Source organism: Saccostrea cucullata, unplaced genomic scaffold (assembly GCF_032062105.1).
Source record: "Saccostrea cucullata isolate Sc308-1 unplaced genomic scaffold, CSIRO_AGI_Scuc_v1 ctg2415, whole genome shotgun sequence".
Lineage (NCBI taxonomy): Eukaryota > Metazoa > Mollusca > Bivalvia > Ostreida > Ostreidae > Saccostrea > Saccostrea cuccullata.
In genome coordinates, this window is record NW_026941316.1 from 48,249 (window position 1) to 74,183 (window position 25,935).

At 33.6% G+C, this 25,935-nt stretch overlaps 1 protein-coding gene across 1 annotated transcript in view; it reads right to left on the minus strand.

The window, feature by feature from the left end:
• Positions 1-25,935, minus strand: part of LOC134257615 (CSC1-like protein 2) — a 49,921-nt gene that overhangs the window by 6,428 nt on the left and 17,558 nt on the right. The window contains exons 12-35 of the mRNA XM_062740203.1: positions 25,788-25,848; positions 24,109-24,162; positions 23,908-23,976; positions 23,686-23,790; positions 22,714-22,815; positions 16,596-16,736; positions 16,176-16,258; positions 14,850-14,882; positions 9,229-9,328; positions 7,880-7,917; positions 7,306-7,445; positions 7,041-7,092; positions 6,586-6,768; positions 6,126-6,206; positions 5,919-6,045; positions 5,596-5,729; positions 5,360-5,485; positions 5,087-5,237; positions 2,597-2,706; positions 2,348-2,434; positions 2,127-2,183; positions 1,847-2,009; positions 1,311-1,416; positions 941-1,108 (exon numbers count right to left, since the gene is read on the minus strand). Coding sequence (XP_062596187.1) covers positions 941-1,108; positions 1,311-1,416; positions 1,847-2,009; positions 2,127-2,183; positions 2,348-2,434; positions 2,597-2,706; positions 5,087-5,237; positions 5,360-5,485; positions 5,596-5,729; positions 5,919-6,045; positions 6,126-6,206; positions 6,586-6,768; positions 7,041-7,092; positions 7,306-7,445; positions 7,880-7,917; positions 9,229-9,328; positions 14,850-14,882; positions 16,176-16,258; positions 16,596-16,736; positions 22,714-22,815; positions 23,686-23,790; positions 23,908-23,976; positions 24,109-24,162; positions 25,788-25,848 — 2,471 coding nt within the window. The remainder of the gene's footprint in view (positions 1-940; positions 1,109-1,310; positions 1,417-1,846; positions 2,010-2,126; positions 2,184-2,347; positions 2,435-2,596; positions 2,707-5,086; positions 5,238-5,359; positions 5,486-5,595; positions 5,730-5,918; positions 6,046-6,125; positions 6,207-6,585; positions 6,769-7,040; positions 7,093-7,305; positions 7,446-7,879; positions 7,918-9,228; positions 9,329-14,849; positions 14,883-16,175; positions 16,259-16,595; positions 16,737-22,713; positions 22,816-23,685; positions 23,791-23,907; positions 23,977-24,108; positions 24,163-25,787; positions 25,849-25,935) is intronic.

The window sequence follows — 25,935 nt, forward strand, 5'->3', positions numbered from 1 at the left end:
AGTGTATACATGCAGACAGTTAAGATAACTAATTATTGTTTATTTTTAAGCATACAAATATATGAGGCTTCAAAGTTTCGGTTTAGGAAGCAGAAGAAAAAAAAAACAGAATAATCAAAGGTCTTCCTCAATAAAAACTGCTAGAACCTTAGAGACTGAAAATCAACAACCACCGATAAAAAGATACTAAAAGTAAAGAATAAAAGAGAGACAGAAGACGAGACAAATACATGTAAAAAAAAAACATTTGTAATTAATATTAGACATTACCCTGCATTTGGTTCCAATAGTACTCTAAAAACTTTTGAAATCACTCTTTCCTATTTTTACTACCCATTATTTATTGATTATTACCCCCCCCCCCCCCAAATGGAAACATGACTTTATCTCTTAATTACTACAAAGTTACTATATTTGTTTACACCAAGTGTCTCATATCTACATAAAACTACAAACCTTTCAAGATAAAATTGAAAACATAAAAAGTTAACAGATGACAGCTAGACAATGGACAGACACTTAAAAATAGCTCATTTGACCTAAATGGAAAGAAACAATGATAGAGACCCACAGGTCAGTTTATCCCTTACAGATTTAAAATGTGCTTCCCTCAAGAATGCCTAGATATATTTCGAAGCAATGTACAAGAATGCTATAATTAATAAGCAATTTATCAGCTTTCACCAATACAGTAGGCAAGTAAATGTTAAAGTTAAACTTCACCAGATAATATGCTACATTAAATTTGGTAATTTACTACATTCCATTGCACGACTTACCATAAACTATATCTGCAATATGATGCAATTTCATCAAAACACTTAACAAACAAACAAAAAAAAACAAAAAAAAAAACACTGATATAAAACACCAACAAACCACAAAAACTGCCCTCTTCAAATTTTTAATTCTAATTTCATACCCAGTGTACAATAATTACCTGATCTGAGAGCTGTGAAGAAGACGACATTGAACTGTAGGAGTATGGTGGCTACGATGACAAAGTTAATGGCGGTGTAATGAATCTTCTTGTTTATCTTTGACGGTTTGTAGGCAAAGTAAATGTTATATCTGTCTACTGCATGCTTCAGAATCATGTACACCCAACCTGAAGTAAAAAGGATCCATGTCTCAGGTCACAACAAAGAAAGGATGAAACTTCGTCATTGTTAATTTTGACATTAATTTTATGTACTTCGTCACTTTGTTGTTATTATATGTCTACTCAACACTTGATGCAGTCAAGTTCATGTCAGGCAAAACCTGATTATTAAATAGCTAAGTCTTTTGATAAAGGGTAAAGAACTTACCAAAAGGAACTACCAGTGGACACAGAAGACTGTAGGCCATAAGTACAGCAAACACACACAACATCCAAGCATACTGTATACCATACTGAAACTCCCACAGCACAGACTGAAGGGGAAAATTTGTCATGCAGTCATTTAGTAAGTGAAATTTAACTTTTTATTCATTTTTGCCCAAAATCATGTCCAGTTGTTATCAACAATTCCTATGGTTTGAGTAGAGAATAAGAAATGCACATTCTTTAAGAATAAGGAAGAATTGTACATTTCTAAAGCACCTCTAGTGCATTGATTTATGTACATTTCATGAAATTCATGTGAAAAGAACACACAGTGAGACACCAACAGTTTTTCCCCATGAATTTCATGCAAGATACACATAGAAAATCCTTTCAAGTTCTTTTCACATGGAACATACTTGTATGTCTCAACAAAGACAAATGAAAAAAAGAGCAAAAAACAAGGTCTGGGAAATACCAGGCAGAGCACTAATTTCTTTTATGGAGAGTTCAAATTTTGTAACAAGGAGAAAGACCTACCTTCCTGACAGCTGTTTTCTCAGCGGCCGAGTGAGCCAGTAACAACTTGAGACCGTACATGAAGAGTTCAGAAAATCGAATTAATTCTAAAGCTGTCCCGATAAAAGCTGCAGTTATCACATAGTTAACAAAGAAAGCGCCATGTCCTGCTAAAAATATACACCTGCAAAGACAAAGATCATCAAGCTTAAAAGCTGTATGTGTAAGTAGCAGAATTCAGCAATGATTATTCACAGCATTGTGGTAAGTTTTCTCTCTCTCTCTCTTTCTCCAAACTTACTTCCAACGGAAATTTGAGTCTCTATCCAGGACAAACCACTGAATTAAAGCCTTGGTACTACAACATAAAATAAGTATACAAATTCACTATCTTCTAAACTTATGTATAAAAATAAGAAAATATAGTTCAACTTCAGTATCTTGAACAAGAATATTCAAAATACCATAGCTTCTGCTATATTTTTAATCCCTTTAATGAAAACTAATTAAGCTGTATTTTACCTCGTTAATCCTAGTGAGGGAAGGATAAGTACCATCAGAATCAGGAATATAAAGGACTTGACCATTATAGCATGGTGCTCAGCAGTTCTATAATAAACAGGAATATTATTCATATAGACCACTTACAGTAGTTTTCTCATTTGAAAAGTTTTTTTTATCCACTCTCCCTTTATACAAACACAGCCACACAAAATAAATCTGTCAATAAACAGGAGTATAAATATTCACAACTGAATATTAAATGTTTACCTAGTCCAGTGTCCTATAAATGTGGAGTCAGAGTAGTACACTACATTGGGCAGTAAAGCTGAGAATGTCCACAGCAACAAGGTGGGCAAGAACTGGACCAACAGTGGACTCTGGAAACCAAAGTAAAAATCTCTAATGATCAAAGTCCACAGTTTGAAAAAAAGGATTTTAATAGTGCATTTCATGATGGGGTATCAGCATGCAGAATTTTTTTTTCTTTTGGAATTCTAAGGTAGTCAGAAAATTATCCAGTTCTAGGAAATCTCAATTTTATTACCCAGGTATTTGACTTTTGAAAACTGGAGATCACCAAATTTTGTGAGTCAACCTTATTTCACAAGTTCCAAATTTGGTATTTATAAGGCTAAGCAAGACAAATTTTTCACGAATGCAGGTTTTTGCTGTATGCTTATAGAAAAAAATTTCGCAAGCAGTTCCTGATAACACAAAAATAAAATTTTTTACAAATAAAAAGTGCTTTGCAGTTTATCAAAAATTGAAAACGGGAATGTTTTTTTTGAGTACACATGTACTCAAATTATCCATCATATACATTGTAATATACAGTCTAAATGGGAAATGCGCATGGTGGAAGAGACTAGATTACTTGCAGAGAAGAGTAAATGTAGTGTTCATACATGTAAATTGATAACATAATTCTTTGACAAGCCACTTGACCTAGCTGGGAATTTAAGATAAGGCCAAATGCTCACAGCAAAATTATGCATACAATTGCAGTGCAAAATCATGTAAGTGTTAGTAAAGTTCAATTTCTTTATATAATTATATATTTTATACATTGTCTTCAAGAAAATATGTTTTTCTTACAAATCATTCTTTCAAATCATTAAAAAAAAAAAAAAAGAATAAAGAGTGACTAATATTTGATACATAAGAGCATTATTCGATACCTATTATCATTGTAAAAAGTTCTTAATAAATTAAATGATGATTTTATTTTAAACAAACGTTACACCTCAAAAGCATTGTATTACATAGAATCATTAGAAAGCATGCAATCCAATACCATGAGCTTGTCCTTATAAGTGAAAAGCTTTATAAAGTTTGTATTGCACAAACTTTCATGAAAACATAAAATATCATAAAGCATAAATTAACAAAAAGCTTACAATTTTATTTATCTGAAATGAAAATACATAACTCAAATAAATATAGCAGAAAAAAATGTAATTGTTACAACATTTAATTGATAGACAGCTTGTATTTAGCTTCATACAGTTTAAGAAATAAGAGGGCCATGGACCAAAATGCTTACCTGGGTCAAATAAGAAGTGCTGTTCTGAAGATGCTTTTAAACAATTCTTACACTATATTCTAATGTCAATTTCTGATCCCATAATGTGGCTCCCAACCCCCAAGGTGCATATACCTAACACCAGGGCCCATGATTTTAAACAAACTTGAATCCACTCCACTGGAGAATGTTTGCATTTAAATTAGGGATGGCAATTTGTAACCAGTTAATCGATTAATCGGTCGGAACGATGCTAATCGGTTAGAAAATCCGTAAGCAGTTAGTCGGAAAAAATAAAATATACGTAAATTTGAGCGAAGTTTCCTTAAAATCCCTTCTGTTTTTTTTTTTTTTTTAAATTTTAAAAAGGAAAGCGCTGCATAAATTTTTATTTAGCATTTTTACACATCTTGTAATTAAGAATATTTGGAGGTAATTATAGCTGTCAAGATTGAGATCGCAGGGTAATTGGTCAATTCGTAAAGTGTTAATTACTGTACAGTTTGTATAACATCATGCCGTTACCCAGATAGTCCTTTGTTTTTTTTAAATGATATTAAAAACATCACCGTTAAGCTCTTTTAATTATAGTATGTCTATATTTTGCCATTATCTATTAAATTATATTATTATAAAGAACGTTGTAAATTGTATATAATGTGAGAGTTCAGATATAGACTAGTTCTGATTATGGTGACAACGCAGAATTAACTTCTTTAAAACATCTGCATTGGAAAATTATCCCTGTCTGTTTTCTCAATCAAGATTCATGGTTTTCTTAATTTTTTCTTGTCTATTGAAATTGAAATAAAAAATACTCTTATGTACATAAAATTCCCCGATCAAAATAATAAACAGAATGTAACGTCTAACTTCTTTTTAGCTTTTTTGTGTACTATATGAAAAGAAAATGTCAAAATGTATATCTTGATATGACTAACCGGTTAATCGGTCGGAACGTTTTGCGGTTAACCGAGTAGCAATTCTGCAATCGATTGCCATCCTAATTTAAATATTGGTGAATATTTAGAAAGCATGAAATCTAAACCTGTTACGGATTAAAATGATTTCACTTAATTTAAATTATCCCACTCTACAGCTGGATCTCCCCTTTATAAGTGGATATTTTCATCAGTATTTATATTTTATCACAATCACTTACCCTTACTTACTAGAACAGTTCCTTTAAAGCCTCAAGATACTTACATTTTTATGTAAATATGTATAGTACTTACATGTTCCTCTAGCGGTTTGAGGTACTCCAGTTGGTTGAGGGTGTTGATGATGATTAGAGGAGTGGTGAAGAAGAAAAGGATGACGACAAGGATGACATTGACGATGATAGCCATCATCCACCACTTCCAGCGTGACTTAGAAATGTTTTCCCTACAATCATTTGTAGTCAGTATTAACTAGTGGTTCATGTAACTTATCTATCATTTTTAAGCAATATCTTCTACTTCCATTGGATGGACTTAACATATATGTATGTAACTATTGAGCGTTACCAGTAGATATTTTCTGGGGAGGGGGCATAGTGAACACTCCAGTTCCATACCCCCAGCTTCTGGTTGAGGGAGGAGTTCTGGGGGTTACTGCTGCCTTTACATGTACCCTCAAAATCACTCCTCACCCTGAAACAAAACATAATGCCCTTGAGAATAAATCATCAAAAAGCCAAAGATTCACAAATCTGAGAATAAGCTGAGCTACACTGCCTTTACTACATTTATAATACTGAGACCTTGCAGCCATTAGGTCAGTGTAGAAGGTGACGAAGGCTATCCCCGCTGGATCCTGATAAGCAGTTACCTTCTCTTTCTCACACTTTTCCCGGTATTTTTTGGCCACTGATTCATAATGCTCAATGGCATCCACCTAAATATAGAATCAAGATTAGTACTGGCATCCACTGTTCTATGTATGTAGCATTTAGATAGTACCTAAAATTATGGTGAAAGTGTTTATCATAGTAATTATAAAAGATCATCAAATTATAAACTTGTACACGTTTCTTGATTTCTAACAGATATCTAAGACATCAGACCCAATAAAAGTATCCCTGACCTCTTTGCACCCACAGGCAGCACAGCAGCAACAACACTGTCCACAGGTGACCGGTGTCATGGTTGGACGAATTCCTGTCTTCTCAAACTCAATTTTAGAATTTTTTAAAGCTTCCTCTGCTACCCTCCTAAAATTACAGTAAACGATACTTAAAAGACTTGGTCACAATTTCAGCTTTGATTCAATTTGCATGTTCTGAATTCTTACCTATTTTCATCCAGTTTCACTAACTCTGCGATGTTGTAGGCAAACTGGACATCAACCACACTCGCTTCGGGGTATGCTTCCCTAAAAAGGCAGATAATTCATTATATTAAATCACTCACTACCATTGTGTCGACTATTTATGTTTAGCACTTATCCTTCACATGTGCTCAGATTTTTGTTGTTGTTTAATAGTTCAATTTGTCCTGACCACTTATTGGTTTTCAAGAGCAACAAAATGCTTACTATGGTATAAATCTTATTTCATTCAGAGTCTGCAATTTTAAATGAGGTACACTTCTGGCAAACAAGGCAATTAGTACAAGAATATCCAATATTTCATATTTGAACTTTGATTTCCAAGTATGACAGTGACCCAAGATGACAACAGTATCACCAAGATCAGATCACCTGGTTTACTTCTAACACTCTGGAAGATGACAATTGACAAAATCCTACTTACTCAAAATGCTGGGTGATCTGGTTTTTGTAGCACTGGTTTTTAGGGATCCCTGAGATCATCAGTGTCCTTGACACCTGCTCATCCTCCTGATACTGAAGATTAACGCGGAAATGTCGCATCAGACCGACCAATAAAATCAGGAAGGCCACAGCTAGGACAGCATGGACCCACAGCAGCGGAGAACTGGAAATGATACAGGAAATTAGGATCAAATAAGCTAATTCATGATTTTAGCATTTTGAAAGAATTTCATAAAATTTCTAATTTTACCAAAAAATTTGGAAACACTATCAAAATCCAGAACCAATACAAGATTTTGTATCTGAATATTGTCTAATAACCAAAATATTTAATCTTATGGAAACACTACAAACTTTTGTTGAACTAAAGATTTACTGTTATTCATTTCCTTTTATATAACTTTTTCGCAGGTCTTCTTAATTAAGATAACTTACTCTGGATCTAAATTCCCAATGGTTGTATGCCCAAAATCTGTTGCATTTCCAACTACAAAATACAAAATAGCATTCTTGATATTTTTAACTTTTTTTGCAACAAGTATTTTAAGCTTGCAACAAAGAATGATGTTATTGATTCAACCACAAGTCTTGAATACCAAAAGATGGGTAGAAATACGACACAAATGTTCTTAACTTGGTTCACAGAACTTAAGAATACCTGATCCCCAACCCCTTTACCACGATTTATATGAGTACTTACTGTTGTTACCGGAGAAGTTGACGGGTACAATGATGACAACAGACAGCACCATCACTATCGTGGTGTAAATAATCAGGTAACGCTGGAACGACAAATACTGAATGGCATCCTGTCCACTCTTCTTCAAGATGTCTGAATCTCTACAGAACAAACACGTTTTGGGGCTTAATTTAATATGTATCACACTCTGGCCATTATGGTCTGTATTTTGAATTATTTGTATAAATTCAGTAAAATCATATATTAACTTTTCATATTGGACATCCACTTATCTATTCATACATTATATTGTAAATTTTTTCTGGGTCTATGTCCACAAGCATTTGGGGGTTGTGTAAAAGGCAATAGACTTTAAAGAAATTTAAGTCTTCAAGTTTGTAAAGAAATGTGATGCAATCTTAATAAATTTTTAGAATGGATATCCCTAAACAATCCCTGAATAAACCTATGCCAGTGTGAAGGATTGTAGTTTAAGGCAGTCTGAATGTTATCATTTGTATCAGGAGCTACTGTCTAAACTGTTCACATCATTTGTCTTGTGCATATTTTTCCTTCAGATGCCTGGATGACTTACTTGACTCTGAAGAAAGCTGGGATCCAGGAGCAGATATTCTGAAATCATAAAACAAGCACTCCATTACATTACCCTTCAACAGATGAAACTAGGCCGGTGATTGTCTTTTCATGTGATAATGGTGATTTATTGTTAGCTTGGTCAATACGTCTGACAATGATTTCATGTTATTGATTCATTACATTCAACAGATGGTTTGTTTAATTCACTCTTAACAAGGCTCCTTGATTTGAAGTGAGCAACAAAACACCTCAAGCAATCGTCAAGAAATAATAAAAGCAATCATTTGATATGTTGCTGATGCAAGCAATTTCAGTTTTATTCTTTGACGTCACTCCATTGTACACCATTAGAAATATTCTTGTCTTTTACGAAATCATTTGAATGCGTAACAGCTGTGTTCTTTATTCAAACTGTAAAATAATGTAACCGTTATTTTTTTTTTTTTTTAGATATATGGAATTTTTATCTGTGAAACCATTCCCAAGGGTATGACTAATGAGTTTTTTGATTTATGTACAATGTTATGCATTAATACCATTTCTAGCAGTAATACCAAGCCTCATTTTGCTTAAAAGATAATATTTCCCCAAAAATATTCAGATGCAATAGCAGTTCCCCATTTCTCAGGGCTTAAATTAACTTTATCATTTACAAATATTTGATCTCCCCACCAGTTAACACTTTCTAGAGGTGCTTGAATACCTTATGTACACTCAGTCTGTCATATTTATGTAAGTGATTTTATCCCCCCCCCCCTTCTATAAGTGACTGATTGACCTGATGGATACATACACTGTCATGTTTATATACCCGGTAAGTGATTTGAACCCTCCCTCCCTACCCTTTTATAAGTGACTGTTGTGATGGATACATACACTGTCATGTTTATGTATGTGATTTTATCCCCCCCCCCTCTATAAATGACTAATTGACCTGATGGATACATACACTGTCATGTTTATATATCCGGTAGGTGATTTGAACCCTCCCTCCCTACCCTTTTATAAGTGACTGATTGACCTGATGGATACAAACACTGTCATTTTTATGTAAGTGATTTTATCCCCCCCCCCCTTCTATAAGTGACTAATTGACCCGATGGATACATACACTGTCATGTTTATATACCCGGTAAGTGATCTGAACCCTCCCTCCCTACCCTTTTATAAGTGACTGATTGACCTGATGGATACATACACTGTCAGGTTTATGTAAGTGATTTGATTCCCCCCCCCCTTCTATAAGTGACTGATTGACCTGATGGATACATACACTGTCATGTTTATGTATGTGATTTTATCCCCCCCCCCTTCTATAATTGACTGATTGACCTGATGGATACATACACTGTCATGTTTATGTATGTGAGCATCCAAAGATTCCACTGACCCCTGGGTTTTGTTTTTGTCGTCATCGTCATGGTCACCATAAAACAGGGAGGTCCACCTAAAACAGAGACCAATCAGCACATTATACTTAATCAAGACAAGCAGTATCCAAACAGCTTTCTTATCATCCAATATTCATCTCTATCTACAAGAAGATATAGAAAAATAAAGGAATAAAATAACAAAAATTTATCTATAACTTTCTGTCTATCATATTTTGCAATTTTATCTAAAGTAGTTTGCATTTACATGTATGACTTCTCCTTTCAAATATCTTTTGTTGTGCATATGCAGTGATATATATTTCAGAGGAAATAAATATATTACTTGATGATGCAGTTCTGAACTATTTTGTCAGGACAATAATTAAATCATACAATATAAAAAAGAAATGAAACCAAAGACCATTTCCCCCTGTTTGGTATAGTCAGACTATGACATTTGGCTATGAGTGCATGCTTCTATGATGTACCAACCATAATCCCTCTAAAATGCCAATTCTAATATCTGTCTGCAGACAGCATATTAAAAAAATCAAGAATGCGAGAGCCTTGAATTTGTCACCAAAATCAATACAACATTATTTAATATTCATAGCAGTTGGACCCAAGACTTAATCTGCCATTTAGATGATGGCTTGGTTCAATGTACCGACATCCGACAAAATCTTACGATTCTCAAGATTCTAAAACAATGCCCTGTTCACACGACGAGTTTAATTCGCAGTAAATTAATGCGAAGTAAACTAATGCGAATCAAACTAATGCGAATTAAATTGCGTTCACACGACAGCTAATGCGCAGTAAACTAATGCGAATTAAAATTCTTCTTCTACAGTCAGGCGTCAGTAAGTTTATTATGACGTCATTTGTAAATCACGTCATGTATGCAGAGCCATCCTTTGATACATCATTTACTGGCTACAGGTATTCATTGATTTTAGTGATTAACATACTTTCCCTCAATTTTTGAACCAAATATAGCACAAATACCTATATATAACCACCAACACGTGTCCTGTGACTTAATTCTGGCCTGACACATGCGTCAAAATTTAATTCGAATTAGCTTCGCTTAGCGTTCACACAGAGCTAATGCGAAGTAATTTAATGCGCAGTAAATTAATTCGAATTAAAGTAATTCGCATTAAATTCTCCGTGTGAACGCTAAGCGAAGCTAATTCGCAGTAAATTTACGTTTAATTCGAATTAAACTCTCCGTGTGAACAGGGCACAAGTTAGTCTATCTAAGAGTGATTATAAGTGCTATATAAAAGAAACAAGAGGCCTATGGCCTATATAGGTCACCTGAGTACATGTATCATTTAGGTTCAATGTTTACAATCATATTCATGATCTTTTTTTTTCCCTAGATGAATAAGAATAACAGAAAATTTAAAAAAAAAACAAGACCTTGTATTGCCTGCTCTTCTCTTTAAGTCTTTTGTGATATTTCATGTCAATCTTATTAATTAATCATCATTGGTTCTGATGTCATCTTTCTCAAAAAAAAAAAAAAGCTTAATTGAGCATGATTGTAAAATTAATTGGAAATCGAATTGATTTTCAATTGCCAAAAAAAAAAAAAAATCTGCCTGCCTGTTTTATCTGGGGGAAGCTTGCATAATAAGATGATTTATACATTGTGGCTCTACTGTTCTTGAAAAGATCAATAAAGAGTTCCTGAAAATCTCAAAATCGTGTGAAGTATCCTCATGGGATTTTTAACGTGTTTATACTTGATTACACTGAAAACCAGAAGTCTCTGTCGAGACTGAAGCTCTACTGGTTTGTACTTGTAGCAAAGGAAGAGAAAAGTACTTAAGCAGTTGGGAATTGAAACTTTACAACAGCAATAAATAGAATAATGATCATTGATAAGGTCTTCTTATGTTCTTAAGTGTTTACTACTTGTGTGCCAAGTTATATTGAAATCAGACCAAAACTGTAGGAGGAGTAGCATTTTGAAACAATTTCACAGAAATTTCTATTTTTAGTAACCACGGCAACACCGTTTATGAAATCAAAAACCGATATACAGAATTATGTATCTTAGTGTGTCTACTTGTGTGCCAAGTTATATTGAAATCAGACCAAAACTGTAGGAGGAGTAGCATTTTGAAACAATTTCACAGAAATTTCTATTTTTAGTAACCACGGCAACACCGTTTATCGAAATCAAAAACCGATATACAGAATTATGTATCTTATAGTCTACTTGTGTGCCAAGTTATATTGAAATCAGACCAAAACTGTAAGAAGAGTAGCATTTTGAAAGAATTTCACAGAAATTTCTATTTTTAGTAACCATGGCAACACCGTTTATCGAAATCAAAAACTGATACACAGAATTATGTATCTTAGTGTTGTCTACTTGTGTGCCAAGTTATATTGAAATCAGACCAAAACTGTAGGAGGAGTAGCATTTTGAAACAATTTCACAGAAATTTCTATTTTTAGTAACCACTGCAACACCGTTTATCGAAATCAAAAACCAATACACAGAATTATGTATCTTAGTGTATTCTACTTGTGTGCCAAGTTATACTGAAATCAGACCAAAACTGTAGGAGGAGTAGCATTTTGAAACAATTTTACAGAAATTTCTATTTTTAGTTACTACGGCAACACCGTTTATCGAAATCAAAAATGATACAAAAAATTATGTATCTTAGTGTAGTCTACTTGTGTGCAAAGTTATACTGAAATTAGACCAAAACTGTAGGAGGAGTAGCATTTTGAAAAATTGTTTACAGACAGACAGACAGAGACAACGGACAGACGGACGGACGCCGGACGCATTACTATCGCATAAGCTCTTCTGGTCTCTGACCAGTAGAGCTAAAAATCAGCATTCTTTTTTTCTAATTTAATAAAGGATCAGGGCTCGAGCTGTGATTCGCCATTGTCGCCAATTGCGAATTTTTTTCAAAAGTGGCGAAAAGAAATTCATAAGTGGCGAAAATGATTTTTTTTAGATGTACCATGTACAAAAATTGTGTAGTCCTGGTTAGCTCCTTTGTTTATTCAATGTATACAGATAACTCCCATTGTGTATTTAATTCAGCAGAGGAGTGAAAATTGAAACCTACATGTAGGAAATCACGTCTCGCTTGATGCATATTTCATATATAATAACGGTGAAAGCTCAATACAATGTACTGGAAAAGGCTGAGTACTTATTGTTATGAGCAAGATGTTCAATACAGTTTATGCAACGATATAGTACCGGTAATAATGAATCTTGTGTTTCTAGACTGATAGAATTTTATGTTATTTTACCGATCAGAAGATTTTAACCCACAAAACCTGCATGCATGATGTACATATGTAAACAATGCCCTCTAAGCAGTGTGAACAAGAGGCCCATGGGCCACATCGCTCACCTGAGCACTAAGGGTAGGAAAAAGTAGAAAATGGCTTTTTATTGTAAAGTTTAAATCCAAAAGTAGTCCCATGACAATCATGGATTAGCTATTTCTTTAGAAAATGATTTTTAAAGAATTTTCCTATATATATCTTTAAAAACTTTGGTCGGCCATTTTGGCCCCGCCCTACCCCTAGGGGTCATGGTTTGAACAAATTTGAATCTACACTACTTGAGCATGCTTCCATATAAATATGATGAATTATGGCTTTGTCATTCTTGAGAAGAAGATGTTTAAAGAATTTTCCTATATATTTCTATGTAAAACTTTGGTCGGCCATTTTGGCCCCGCCCTACCCTGGGGGGTAATGATTTGAACAAACTTGAATCTACACTACCTGAACATGCTTCCATATAAATATGATGAATTATGGCTTTGTCATTCTTGAGTAGAAGATTTTTAAAGAATTTTCCTATATATTTCTATGTAAAACTTTGGTCGGCCATTTTGGCCCCGCCCTACCCCTGGGGGTCATGAATTGAACAAATTTGAGTCTACACTACCTGAGGATGTTTACCCATAAGTTTCATCTTTCCTGGCACAGTGGTTCTTGAGAAGAAGATTTTTAAAATATGCCACTAAATTTTCATTAATTCCCAATTATCTCCCCTTGAATGAGGGCGTGGCCCTTCATATTAACAAACTTGAATCCCCTTCACCCAAGGATACTTTGTGGCAAGTTTGGTTGAAATTGGCCCAGCGGTTCTTGAGAAGAAGTCGAAAATGTGAAAAGTTTACAGACAGACAGACAGACAGACAGCTAGACAGACGGACACCGGACAAAATGTGATCAGAAAAGCTCACTTGAGCCTTCGGCTCAGGTGAGCTAAAAATGAACAAGAGGCCCATGGGCCACATCGCTCACCTGAGAAGCTTTGACCATTCTGTTCTTTACCAGATTTCCCCCTTGTAATACATATTGTGACCCCACCCTACCCCACTGATCATAATTTAGACAATTTGAAATCTACACTATCCAAGGATGCTTCCACATAAGTTTCAGCTTTTCAAAGATTGTCCAATATATTTCTATGTAAAACTTCGATTCCCCATTGTGGCCCTGCCCTAACCCCCCCTCCCCCCGGTCATGATTTGTACAATTTAGAATCTACACTAACCCAGGATGCTTTCACATAAATTTCAGCTTTTCTGGCTCAGTGGCTATTAAGAAGAAGATTTTCAAAGATTTTTCCTATATATTTCTATGTAAAACTTGGATTCCCCATTGTGGCCCCGCCCTACCCTAGGGGGTCATGATTTGAACAATTTAGAATCTACACTACCCAAGGATGCTTTCACATTAGTTTCAGCTTTTCTGGCCCAGTGGCTATTAAGAAGAAGATTTTCAAAGATTTTTCCCATATATTTCTATGTAAAACTTGGATTCCCCATTGTGGCCCCGCCCTACGCTCGGGGGTCATGATTTGAACAATTTAGAATCTACACTACCCAAGGATGCTTTCACATAAGTTTTAGCTTTTCTGGCCCAGTGGTTATTAAGAAGAAGCTTTTCAAAGTTTTTTCCTATATATTTCTATGTAAAACTTGGATTCCCTATTGTGGCCCCGCCCTACCCCGGGGGGTCATGATTTGAACAATTTAGAATCTACACTACCCTAGGATGCTTCCACATAAGTTTCAGCTTTTCTGGCTCAGTGGTTCTTGAGAAGAAGATTTTTTAATGAACCCACCCTATTTTTTGTCTTTTCTTGATTATCTCCCCTTGTTAATGGATTTGGCCCTTCATTTTAACAACTTAAATCCCCTTTCACCCAAGTATGCTTTGTACCAAGTTTGGTCAAAATTGGCCCAGTGGTTCTTGAGAAGAAGTCCAAAATGTGAAAAGTTTATGGACGGACAGACGGACGACGGACACAATGTGATCAGAAAAGCTCACTTGAGCCTTCGGCTCAGGTGAGCTAAAAATGTCCCATCTTGTACATAATGCCACTTTGGTTCTACCGTAAGAATGATGATTTCATTTAGAACTCTGCATATTGGCTATTTTAAGTGCAGCATACCAAGAGCTTTGATTAGAAGTCAAGCACCATATGTCTAGCAGTTAGCATTTAGTAGATTAATACATGGAAATAATGGGACATTAAAGGAATAAAGGGTAATATGGTCAGGGGAAGAAAGCAGTGATTATTACACATTGTATTGGCTGTTGGTTGTCAAATTTGCACTGAAAAAAAAAGAGAGAATTAATCAAGAAAATTTTTATATACATATCACATTATAAATTATTCTTGTGAAAGCTGTCTTAGTTGCTCTGTTAGAAAAAATTCTGCAAGAAATTGATGCATATTCATATTAATAAAGGTCAGCTTTTTATAATTTAACTTTGATTAATTAGAAACTTTATTTATTATTAAAAGAACAGCAGTATTATGATTTCTATTTAACAACCCTTTACAATTATAGAAGCATTAGAGCAGCAGATGTACAGAGAAGCCATTAAAAGCCTCTGGGAGGTGATCAGTGAAGATCTATTGGACGGCTAGTGTTTTATTTCTATCGATGTTTTTCATGTTTCTATAACATCCATTCCTCTAGATACTCCTTATATAATGATACAGATATACCCCCGAGAATATCAGCTGGCACTTTATTTTTATACTGATGCCATTCCCGGTCTATAAACTATTTCTCTCCCCCAACACTCCTATGGACTAAAAATGCCCACAAAAATCAATACTCTGATAAAAATCGTAATTAGAGGTGCTGCCTAAATATTAATTACTAAGGGGACAAAATTTCAGGTGCATTAACCACTTTAATATCCCTTTTGCAATGGCCTAGTACTTTCTCATATACATGTACTCGGTATCAATAAAATTACCTAAAATAATGATATTTTATAAAATGTTTCAATGTCCGTGAATTACCATACACAAGTTTTTCTTTTTTAAACTTTTTTTATTTTTGCCCTTACACCCCATTTTAATTTTCCCAGACAAATTTTTGTCTTCTCTTTGATTTTCAGTTTGTACATTCCTGGAAATATTTCTTTTTTTTTTTTTTTTTTTTTACTAGACGGCCTGGTTTACCAATGTTAAAAATAATTTATATTAACCAATTTTCCAAATGGCTAGAAATATTTAAGAATATTTTCCCTTACTTTTCACTTTTAATTTGGTTATGTAAGGTGTTTAATTGAAAAACCTATCCCATAAATATTTATTGCATTCCCCAAACGTCCAACTTAAATGTATAATTGTATACATAAATCTAATGACTAAATTCATTACTAGGCTACTGTCAATTATCTGAATAGTTTTACTCAATGCACGTTCAGTGTAAATACCAGTGGAATATCTATATTGTAACAGCTGTCTGTACGAAAACTTTCCATTTAATTTACTCTGTAATTAATCAAAGCATGAATTTCACACTAAGATATTAAATCCCTAAGCCTTAGCATCTTATACACACTATCTGGCATAGTTACAGTGAAGCATGAATATGATGCACCTACTTTTCCTCTGTTCTGCTGACTAGAGCAATCCTTCCGTAGTCCCAGGCAAACTTCCTCAACACCGCGAACAACAAGATGAGCAACTAGATAAACCAACATAAAATACAAATTATTGTCATAACTATTACATAAAATACAAATTAATGTCATAACAAATATTGTGTTTGATGTATAAGTTAAAAAGCAATATTTTGTATTGATTTTTTTTTAATCATCAAAATTCAAAGAACTGCAAATGTATTACTTGGCCACTTTAAAAAAAATATATTTGAAAAGGTTTTTCGTATTCATATAGACAGTGTTGGATCAATCCAAGTGTATTGCACAACACAGTATTAATGATAAATTCAATTTTAATGGTAATTTAATTCAAATAGCAAATACTTTTTATTAAACAACCAAACAGACATACAAACTTACCAACCACCCAACAGAATTGATGATTAAATTAAAGGGTATGCCTCCATATTCCCCATTAGTGAAGTCAATCTGAGTGTGGTTCTTTACAATGAATGTATCACATGTGAGATCTGGCTCATACATCTTAACTAGGTCTTCACACTATCATCTAAAATACAAGAATAATCCTGTGGTCTGGGCACCAATTGAATATTTCATTATATTCATCTAAAATATGTACAGCAATAATCCTGTGGCCATTTTTTTTTCATTATATGCAATGGAATATAAATTTCAGCAATAATCCGGTGGTCAGAGCACCAATTGTTTTTTCACAGCACTGTGAAAAACAGCGCAGTTTTTATAGCTTTGTGAGACAGTTTTTTTTCCAAATCCAGTCCATGTGACAGATACAAAATATCCATACAAGAGAAAGCACATTTAAAATACCCAGCTGACACAAAGTGTTTGTATGAAATCAAAGAATGACGACTTTTTTTGCCCTAGATAAATGCCTGCAATATCAACTGACATCCTTCAATGTGTTCAGGAAGCTTAATTCAAGATAAGCAAGACAAACTAAGCATGGCTGATTTGTAGCATGCTAGGTAAACTAATTGCTAATATTTTCACATGTAAAATATACAAGTACATGGACTAGTAATTGTCAAATAATTAAGAAATGAATTCAATTTTTGAAGATTCATGAGGTTATGAACTATGACGCTTCACGCCGGCATATTTAAAGAAGCACGTTAGTGCTTCATGATAAATATGCCAGCATGAAGTGTTGTAGTTCATATACCACATAAATCTTCAAAATTAAATTCATTACATATATTTACATTATTTTTCTGACCAGTTGCCATAAAATACACTATTCAACTCCCACTTTTAAAGCAAAACAGATTGCACTATAGTTTTAAAGTCAAGTATGGTATTATGACATAACAATGGAGATATTCATGCTCATCCATGGTAGTTCATGAGAAAATGAACAAAATTCTAATTTGTAAGGAATGTTAAAGACAAGTAAATATGAATAATACCATTATGTTTCCATTAACCATGCAGGTTATGAGCCTGAACTTGATCCGATTCTGTAATTGATAGGTCACATTACAGGATTTCCCAATATCCAAATAAAAATCAATCAATTCAAATACACTGAAAGGAATCCAGTCATATTGCAGAATAAACAATAACAATACAACTTATTTCTCCAAATCAATATTAAGCATCATCCTTCAAATAAGGCCACATGTTACTATTAATGTTACATGCTCCCACCTACCTTTCAAAGAATACCAGGGTACAGAAAGCATCTATTCATTCATTCTACATCTAAAACTTGAATGAATATTAATTGAGTAAGCACAATACCTCAAAAATATAAATGCACAAAACATGAAATCCCCACAAAACATGAATTTCCTCTACAACTGACCAGAGGACTGGACTTGGTGGCTCCTGACATTAGCCATATGTAACAGACTACTGGTCCCCACACCTTACTGAGAGTGAGATCAATACTATACAGGCCGCACACACAGTGACATTCTGCAGTCAGGCTCCATTGATTAATGTACTCTCTTTATCTGGGAACTCTGGTTGAACAAGGGACTAAGCCTCCAATAGACCAGACTCTGTAATGTCTAATGGCTGTCTGGACCTAATTACCATGTAACTGAGCAACTACACCTGTATATGTCTGATTTAGAAATCAATTATTGCAGGAAGTCCTTTATTTGTGAACAATAAAATGCACTATTATTACACATTTACACATATGCACATTTTTAGGATGCTTGGATCTGACTAATTCTCTACTGAATCTGTCTGAATTTTCTCAAGCACCGCAGAGGCTTTTTTTTTTTGTTTTTTGTTTTTTTTTTTTGTTTGTTTGTTATTTTCCTGGCACAACTTAACGCCTCTGGCACCGGTCCGCCGGTGTCGGGGGCTTTTTTATTTGTTCGCAGGGCAGAGAGCTACAGTTCTGCAGCTTGTGCCAAGCTAAATAGAGAGTTCTATCATTATGCAAGTGAGTTAAGGCTAAGAATAGACGTTTCTTTGAAAATTAACTAATTAAAAGACATAGGGTCTTTAGTTATATAGAGAAAAGATTAAAATTAATTTTTTAAGGCAAATTGTGACTTGGTACCCGCGACAACTGACATAGCCAATACACACTGATGATGTCACATTATGACATCATTGCTCTCTACTACACAAAGTTATAAAGAACATCAACAAAAAAGCTTCTGCGCAAGAGCATACCCTATTTATATTTGCAGAAACAGGGTCTACTTAGAGGCAGAATATGCCGTGGAGTTGTGATATTGCTGCACAAAGGTCGACTCACAGATCAATTGTTTAGTTACTACATGTATTTGTAAAGTTTTGAGTACAGACATGGTAAAAATTCTCAATCCAGTGTAAGATTCCTCAAATTTTAATCAAAAAAGAAAGTGCAAAGAATTTGTGTAGCACTTATAAATAATCCTTAGAATATTCTTCGTAGATTTATACTTTATTTACGTAAAATTAAATAGGGTGTGCCCATGTGCCAAAGCTGTTTCTTAATTGATGTGTTCATTACTTTGATTATTAAAGAACAATGACGTCATAATGTGTACTAGCTATAACATGCCTTAATTTTATTATTTGGGATCTAAGTATATTTAAGCTTTCTCATAGAATTGCCTATATCTTGCCTTAACCCACTTGCATAAAATGATATTATGTCCTATGGACCTGAATTAATGATAGAATTTGATCCATGTATTTTCAAAGTAGCAATATATACACGGGCGATAACACGAACTCAGGGCATTTACTACAAATAATCCAGGAAATTCCAAATGTAACATGGCAGGTAATTTTTTAAGCAAGAAAAAATGTTGAGAAAATTTGTTGAATTTTTATCTTTGTATGGATTATTTTTTGGGATAAAAGGCATATACAAAAAGGTTTTTTGATTAGAGCTGAAACGAATACCATAAACCAATATTCGAATATTCATGACTGTTATTTGATTTGTATTCGAACATTCGGTAATTTAATAAAGGTGATATTATGCCTTTTCACCTACTTGTAAATCCTATTGTTCATTACTATATATAAGATAGGTGTAAGAAATAAATGTGACTGTTCAAAGTCGTTTGACATGTATGATGTACATTAAGACTCGCGTTTATTTTCAACAAAAAACTAAATCAGACAAAGAATCTTTAATCTTTATCAACAAAAATAAGCCTCTTTACTTCTTAAAATTAGTTCACTGTATTGCATTCTGATTATGTAAAACGCTCACTGCTCAGTCACCAAACCATCAAATGCTCACCAAGTTTTCCTATTATATTAATAAAACCGACAGTGGTCCGTTTTCCGGAAACGTCACGTAAATTTACTTAATAACTAAATTTAAAATAAAACATTCTCAAAAGAGAATAATATAATGTATATTTTTCACAAATGATTTCTGCTATATTTATAATTCTGAACAATTGATATGAATTGTTCATCTGGAATATTTCTCTCCGCACAACAATATATTAAATCTTTCATTATTTTCGCTAGTGAAATCATGGCGGTCATCGTCAAAGGCCTAAATCGGAGATACATGAGGCTGATGAATGTTTGTCTTAAAGATTATTAAAAAATTTGACATCGTGCCTTTATCAGGCCAGTAGTACTATGTGGACAAAGTTTACAATCTGCTGTCATACATATATTTGCTTTCGTTTGGAGAGAAATGCTTCTTTTTCCACTGTGATCAAAAACTCAGTGGATACACAATTTATTGCATGAAATACGGATATTAAACATGCGACCAAATATTCAAATACAAATATTCCATTCAAATATTCGTGAAAAACTATTCATTCGCGAATGTTCGAACATACGTTTCAACTCTAGTTTTTATTAATTTGGTATTTATTTTCAGCTTCACTCCTTTTATACTCTTCAAAATCATTTAGGAGCAGATCGCTCCGATTTCCTTCATTGCAAGCATATGGGACATATTCCAACTGTGGTGAGGGCTTGTCCCGAGACTAGGGCTGCATAAGTAACGAATGGAATTTTTGTATTGCAATATACTGTGATATTTGGAACTGTAATACAATATGTATTGCAATATTTTAATAACATTTAAAATGTTCTCTTCTTATTTTATTCACCTCCATTTATAAGCAAGGTGTATACTAAAAACACAGTACCAATTTCTTGCCATATATATGATTCAGGTATATTGGGAAAATCAGACTTCAATAGATCAAATAAGTATATACTTTGTTATATGCTCTGGGGAGAAATTGGGACTGGGGACTCAATTTGAGCGAACAATTTCAATTTTCTAGCTATACAGCTTTTGAATATCACGAGATTGTGCAGGACCTGTCTATTTTGGTCTGTCACGTGATTCCTTACATTTTCACGCAAACGTAGTGCTTCTACGCACTTATTTATATTCCATAATGCGTCAACAGTCGTTTACTTAAAGTAAAATTAAAAGAACATTATCTTGTGTTTTCAAATAATAAACAGGATATCGAATTGTCCGTTAAGCATCGAATCCTTGACAAGACGTTCGTACAATTAAAAATCAGTTCTACCAGTCTTCGGCTCTATGACATATCTCATGATGTATTCAATCCTAATGAAGAATAAAATACGTTTGAGAGTCATAAGTTTCAAAACCATAAAAAAAGAAATACAATATACCTTATTCCTTGTCTTATTCTATTCCTAGTGACTTTGGCCTGTCATACTCGGATAGAAAACAACAGGAAACATGATTTTCCACGTAAATTTCAACACTGTCGTACAACCCCACAAATTCCGGAAATGACTTGGTTTCTAAAAATCCTATCAGGCTTGTAGGAAGCGGTGTCAGACAGTTAGGATGTTAATTAAAGTACAGCGAAACATTTTCAGTATTTAGGAGGAACACATATAATAAAATGAATGTTTGAAGTGAAAAAAAAATCCAAAAATAATAGGGACGCAACCAGAAACAATCAGACGAGTTCAGTTGAGTTATATAGTACATGTACATGTTTAATTTGTATATGTTGGCATAATTATTTGAAGAGGACCCTATACCCCATTCTGATTAAGGCCTGGGTATAAATAGATTAAAGACTATAAAACAACGAAATTTGAAGTCAAGGTCAAAGAAATGGTCAAGGTCAAAATACCATCATGATTGAATGAAAGTAATTAAAAGACAAACAGAGGGACAGACAGAAGGATGGAAAGATCAATGATGTTAACAGCAAACATAATATGTCCCTGCCTATTCATTATAAAAATCTTTAAAATCCTCTTTCAAGATTAGAAGGGCTAAAGTTACCGTTATAGTCATATTAATCCTCGGCATCCTCTGAGGTAGTGTAGATTCCAGTATGTACACTTCTTATAAAGAACAATGGGGCCATGGTGACTTGTTTTGCACATTTAGATATATAATTATATAATTATTTCTTCGAACATATATCGAGTTGAATTATGAATGAAAGTAACTATTGTTAATAGATAATACATCATTGATATATCTATATGTTGGTTTGAAAGCCAAAGCATGTGTTATCTTCCTCATATAGAAGTTCCTGAATACATCCCACTTCAAAGAAATATTTTTTAAAACAGCTTGTCAATAAAGGAGCACAATTTGTGCCAATAGGAATTCCAATAGTTTAGTAGAGGACCTTGTCTCCTACAGCATGTCCATAATAACTAATGGCAGGCCACAAAATCTCTCGATAATGTTAGAGAGGGCATTATGCAGCAAGAAAATCCATAACTATTAAACCACTTTGCAGAATTTTATTAAGATTTTATGCAACAATATGATACAGGTAAACCACAATAATGTGATAAAACTTTTACAAAGTTTATATTTAAAACTAAAGTTTAAAAAATAAACAGAAAATATAGTATCTATAACAATAAATCAAGGCAAAAAAAATATAATTATACAATAACATAATGATAAACACACAACACAAACACACACACACTCATAAAATACATGTATACAACCTTTGCACTTTTTTTTTATGTTCCAGTTCTTTTTTTAAATTTTTTTTTTTGATTTGTCTTTTGACAAACTAGATGACCAGTATGCTGTTGATTACCAGCACTGATTTCCGACTTGTTTGACCGGCCTCTTGTCCTTCAACAGAGTGGACAGTACTCGTAATTTACTCTTGTACTCGTCAATGTTTACATAACAACCCTGAAATACAAAAAAGATTCTCATAACAATCACTGAACAATGGAAATGAAGTATGTTTGTACCAAAAGTTTATGTTACAAGAACATCCAGATCATACTCAATGTGTTGATCACATTTCAACACGCAAGATGCCTAATGTGAACATTTGTTATATAAAGGTTTGCTTGATTCAGAGAAAATGAACTTTATTAAAAAATCTTTGACATTTTATATATGTAATATAATATCCATATTACCTCTATAAGTGTCTACATAACTAATACTGCTATGACCAGATGAAATACAGAAAGATATCAGGTACCAAGAATTTGCTCAGAAATCACGTTTACAAATATATTACAAGATGCCAAGGGGCCACATCACTTTGGCTTGGAAAATAGCAAAATTCAGTTTAGTATTGAAAAGCTATAAATGCATAAGTGGTCCCAACTCACCACTAATGATTCCACATGAGTTTTATCTTTCCTCCTGGTTTGTTAGACAATTTTTCAATGATGCCATCAATTTTTTTTTACTGTATTTTGTAATTATCTCGTAAAAGGGCAAACTTGAATCCCTTTTATATAAGGATACTCTGTGCCAAGTTTGGTTGATATTGGCCCAGTAGTTCTGGAGAAGAAGATGAAATTGTGATAAATTTACAATGATGACAACAGCAGAGAATGGACAAAATTAATTTTGATAAGAAAAACTCATTTACAGAATCTTTAGCTCAGGTGAGCTAAAAAAAGATAGCTAATAGCATAAAATACACCTATACAAAGGAACAAAAAATGACCAGACAGTTGGCAGGGTATTTGGAATGAGATGGACATCAAGTTCATGAAACACTTCCTACAATATTTTACTTCCTGGCGTTATTAGTTGTACCTGCAAATGTCGCCCTCCCCCATTTAAGGTGAATGCATTTCTTCCATGTAGAACTCTTCTGTTGTTAAAGGAAAGCAAATCACCGGGTACCATTTTGAACTCTAGCTGTAATAGAAGAATCCTGCATACTGAGATACATTGTATTGTGGATACTAAGTTTCAGAACTGAACAATAAGTCTACAAGAAAAAAAAAATTCAGTGATATAAATGCTCCTGTTTACCTTTGCAGATGAATTTTTAATTGCTTCAGCAAATTTGTGATAGGCTTTGTAGTAGGGTTCAACATCCTCCTGAAAAGTGGAATGAGATTTTCATTCTATACATTTATCAAATGGTTTAAAATCAATAGTATCAATTTGAAGAGTTTCAAGTAAATTTATTTGAATATACGGGTAATATTGATCAACAAGAGTGAGACTTACTGGTCTTACAGACAAAGGACCTTCAAATGCAGGAGCCCAGCTTATACTGGTGATCTACAATTACATATCATAAGGTAATTAATTATACATAATATTATAGTTTGCAGCTAACTGTAAAGTTTCACGTTACGTCACGATCTAGTTGACAGCTGCGCTCAAGGTAAATTGTACACGCCTTAACCGCAAGCTTTACGACTGGAACTTTCTTCTTATCCTTGATTGGTTGCTTGTGCAGCAGACTATTTCCATGTCAATGTTGATAATTTGAGTTGACCAATCATGTGAATTGTTTATGCTGGATGCATCTGACGAAGAAGATCGTGACGTAACGTGAAACTTTACAGTTATCTGCAAACTATAATAAATAAATTAATTACTGTACAGCAGGAAATTAACTCGCGGAGTTAATATTCGCTATATTCGCGGAAAAAGAAATTCCGCGAATTCAACATACAGTGAATAATTCTTTAAAAGATTTATAAGCCTTAGGATAAATTGAAATTTTATTATCATCTGTGATTTGATACATGTAGACTGTCTTTATAATTATGCGAGTGTATGGATCAATAACAAACACGTAGTTGTTGGTGTTTTTAAAGCTTATTAATTGTTCAATTAATTTCTAAAGCTAACGATTAACTTTTTCCATCTAGAAGACGTGCGATGTAATTATCAAATAAAACATACTTGTTTAATTTCATTGGCCCGTGAGTATCACTCATTCATTACCTTTAATCAAGGCACTTACCTAATAAACAGGGTAACGACAATTAATTTCAATTATATGATTAAAAGTTCAATATTTTGACTACGGTATAATTTTTTTCTGATTTGGACCCAGAAATAAAAAAAATCTGAAAGCGTAACATTATTTTGACTTTGAACAAATGGGGATCAGTCCGGTGTTTTGTTATTGGTTATTTTTCAATCGGGATCAAAATCGACACCATATACAGGCTTGACTTTTCTGTCTGATATGCGCGATAAACAGGTACAGACTTTCATAAGATAGAGACGGGAAATATTAGTTTAAACAATATATACTTAAAGAAAAGTACTTGCAAGTACTATTTAAGAAATTTATTATTTTTTCCTTTCCGCGAATTTAAACGACCGCGATTTGCTGAAAATTGAAGAAATCGCGATCTTTTCCGACCGCGATTTTAACCTGCTGTACAGTACTTGTAATAAATATATTACACCATATAATATATTTCAAGGGAACATGAATGTAATTATTTTTGTAGGTCTTAGCTGCTCTTGAAATAATCTTGTGGACAATTTGTTCAGAGATTTCAAAGGTGTGCAATATTTTTAATTAATGTACAACTTATACCATCATCATGGAAACAATTTATATGCTGTCCTATACATGTCGAGATTTTTTATAGATGTAATGCATTTCAACACATCACCGATTATTTGTGTCACATTATTCTTGTGAGAAGGTAATTATTAAATCCTTATTAGTCAGTCAAAAGAACTATATGCAGTATACTGCATATATTTGCCCCTAGAAAAGTCATAATTTGAAAAGTAGGTTATTGACAATTTTTGTATTTAAGATGTCAAGATAATTGTAAAATCTCTTTGTTGTTGTCTGTCAGAAAGTTATACATGTAAAATCAGCACACTCCCTGTCTTCCTCAACACATCATTCATCAGATGGGATACTCTACCTCCTCTCTGTGGTTGAGTGATATGATGGGCTTCTGATACACCATGTGAACGGGATTTTCCCTGAAGAAAAAATAGAGAAAAGGAATACATGTATTTCACTCCTATTCAGATTTTTATACATGTTACTAGTACATATGAAGAATACAG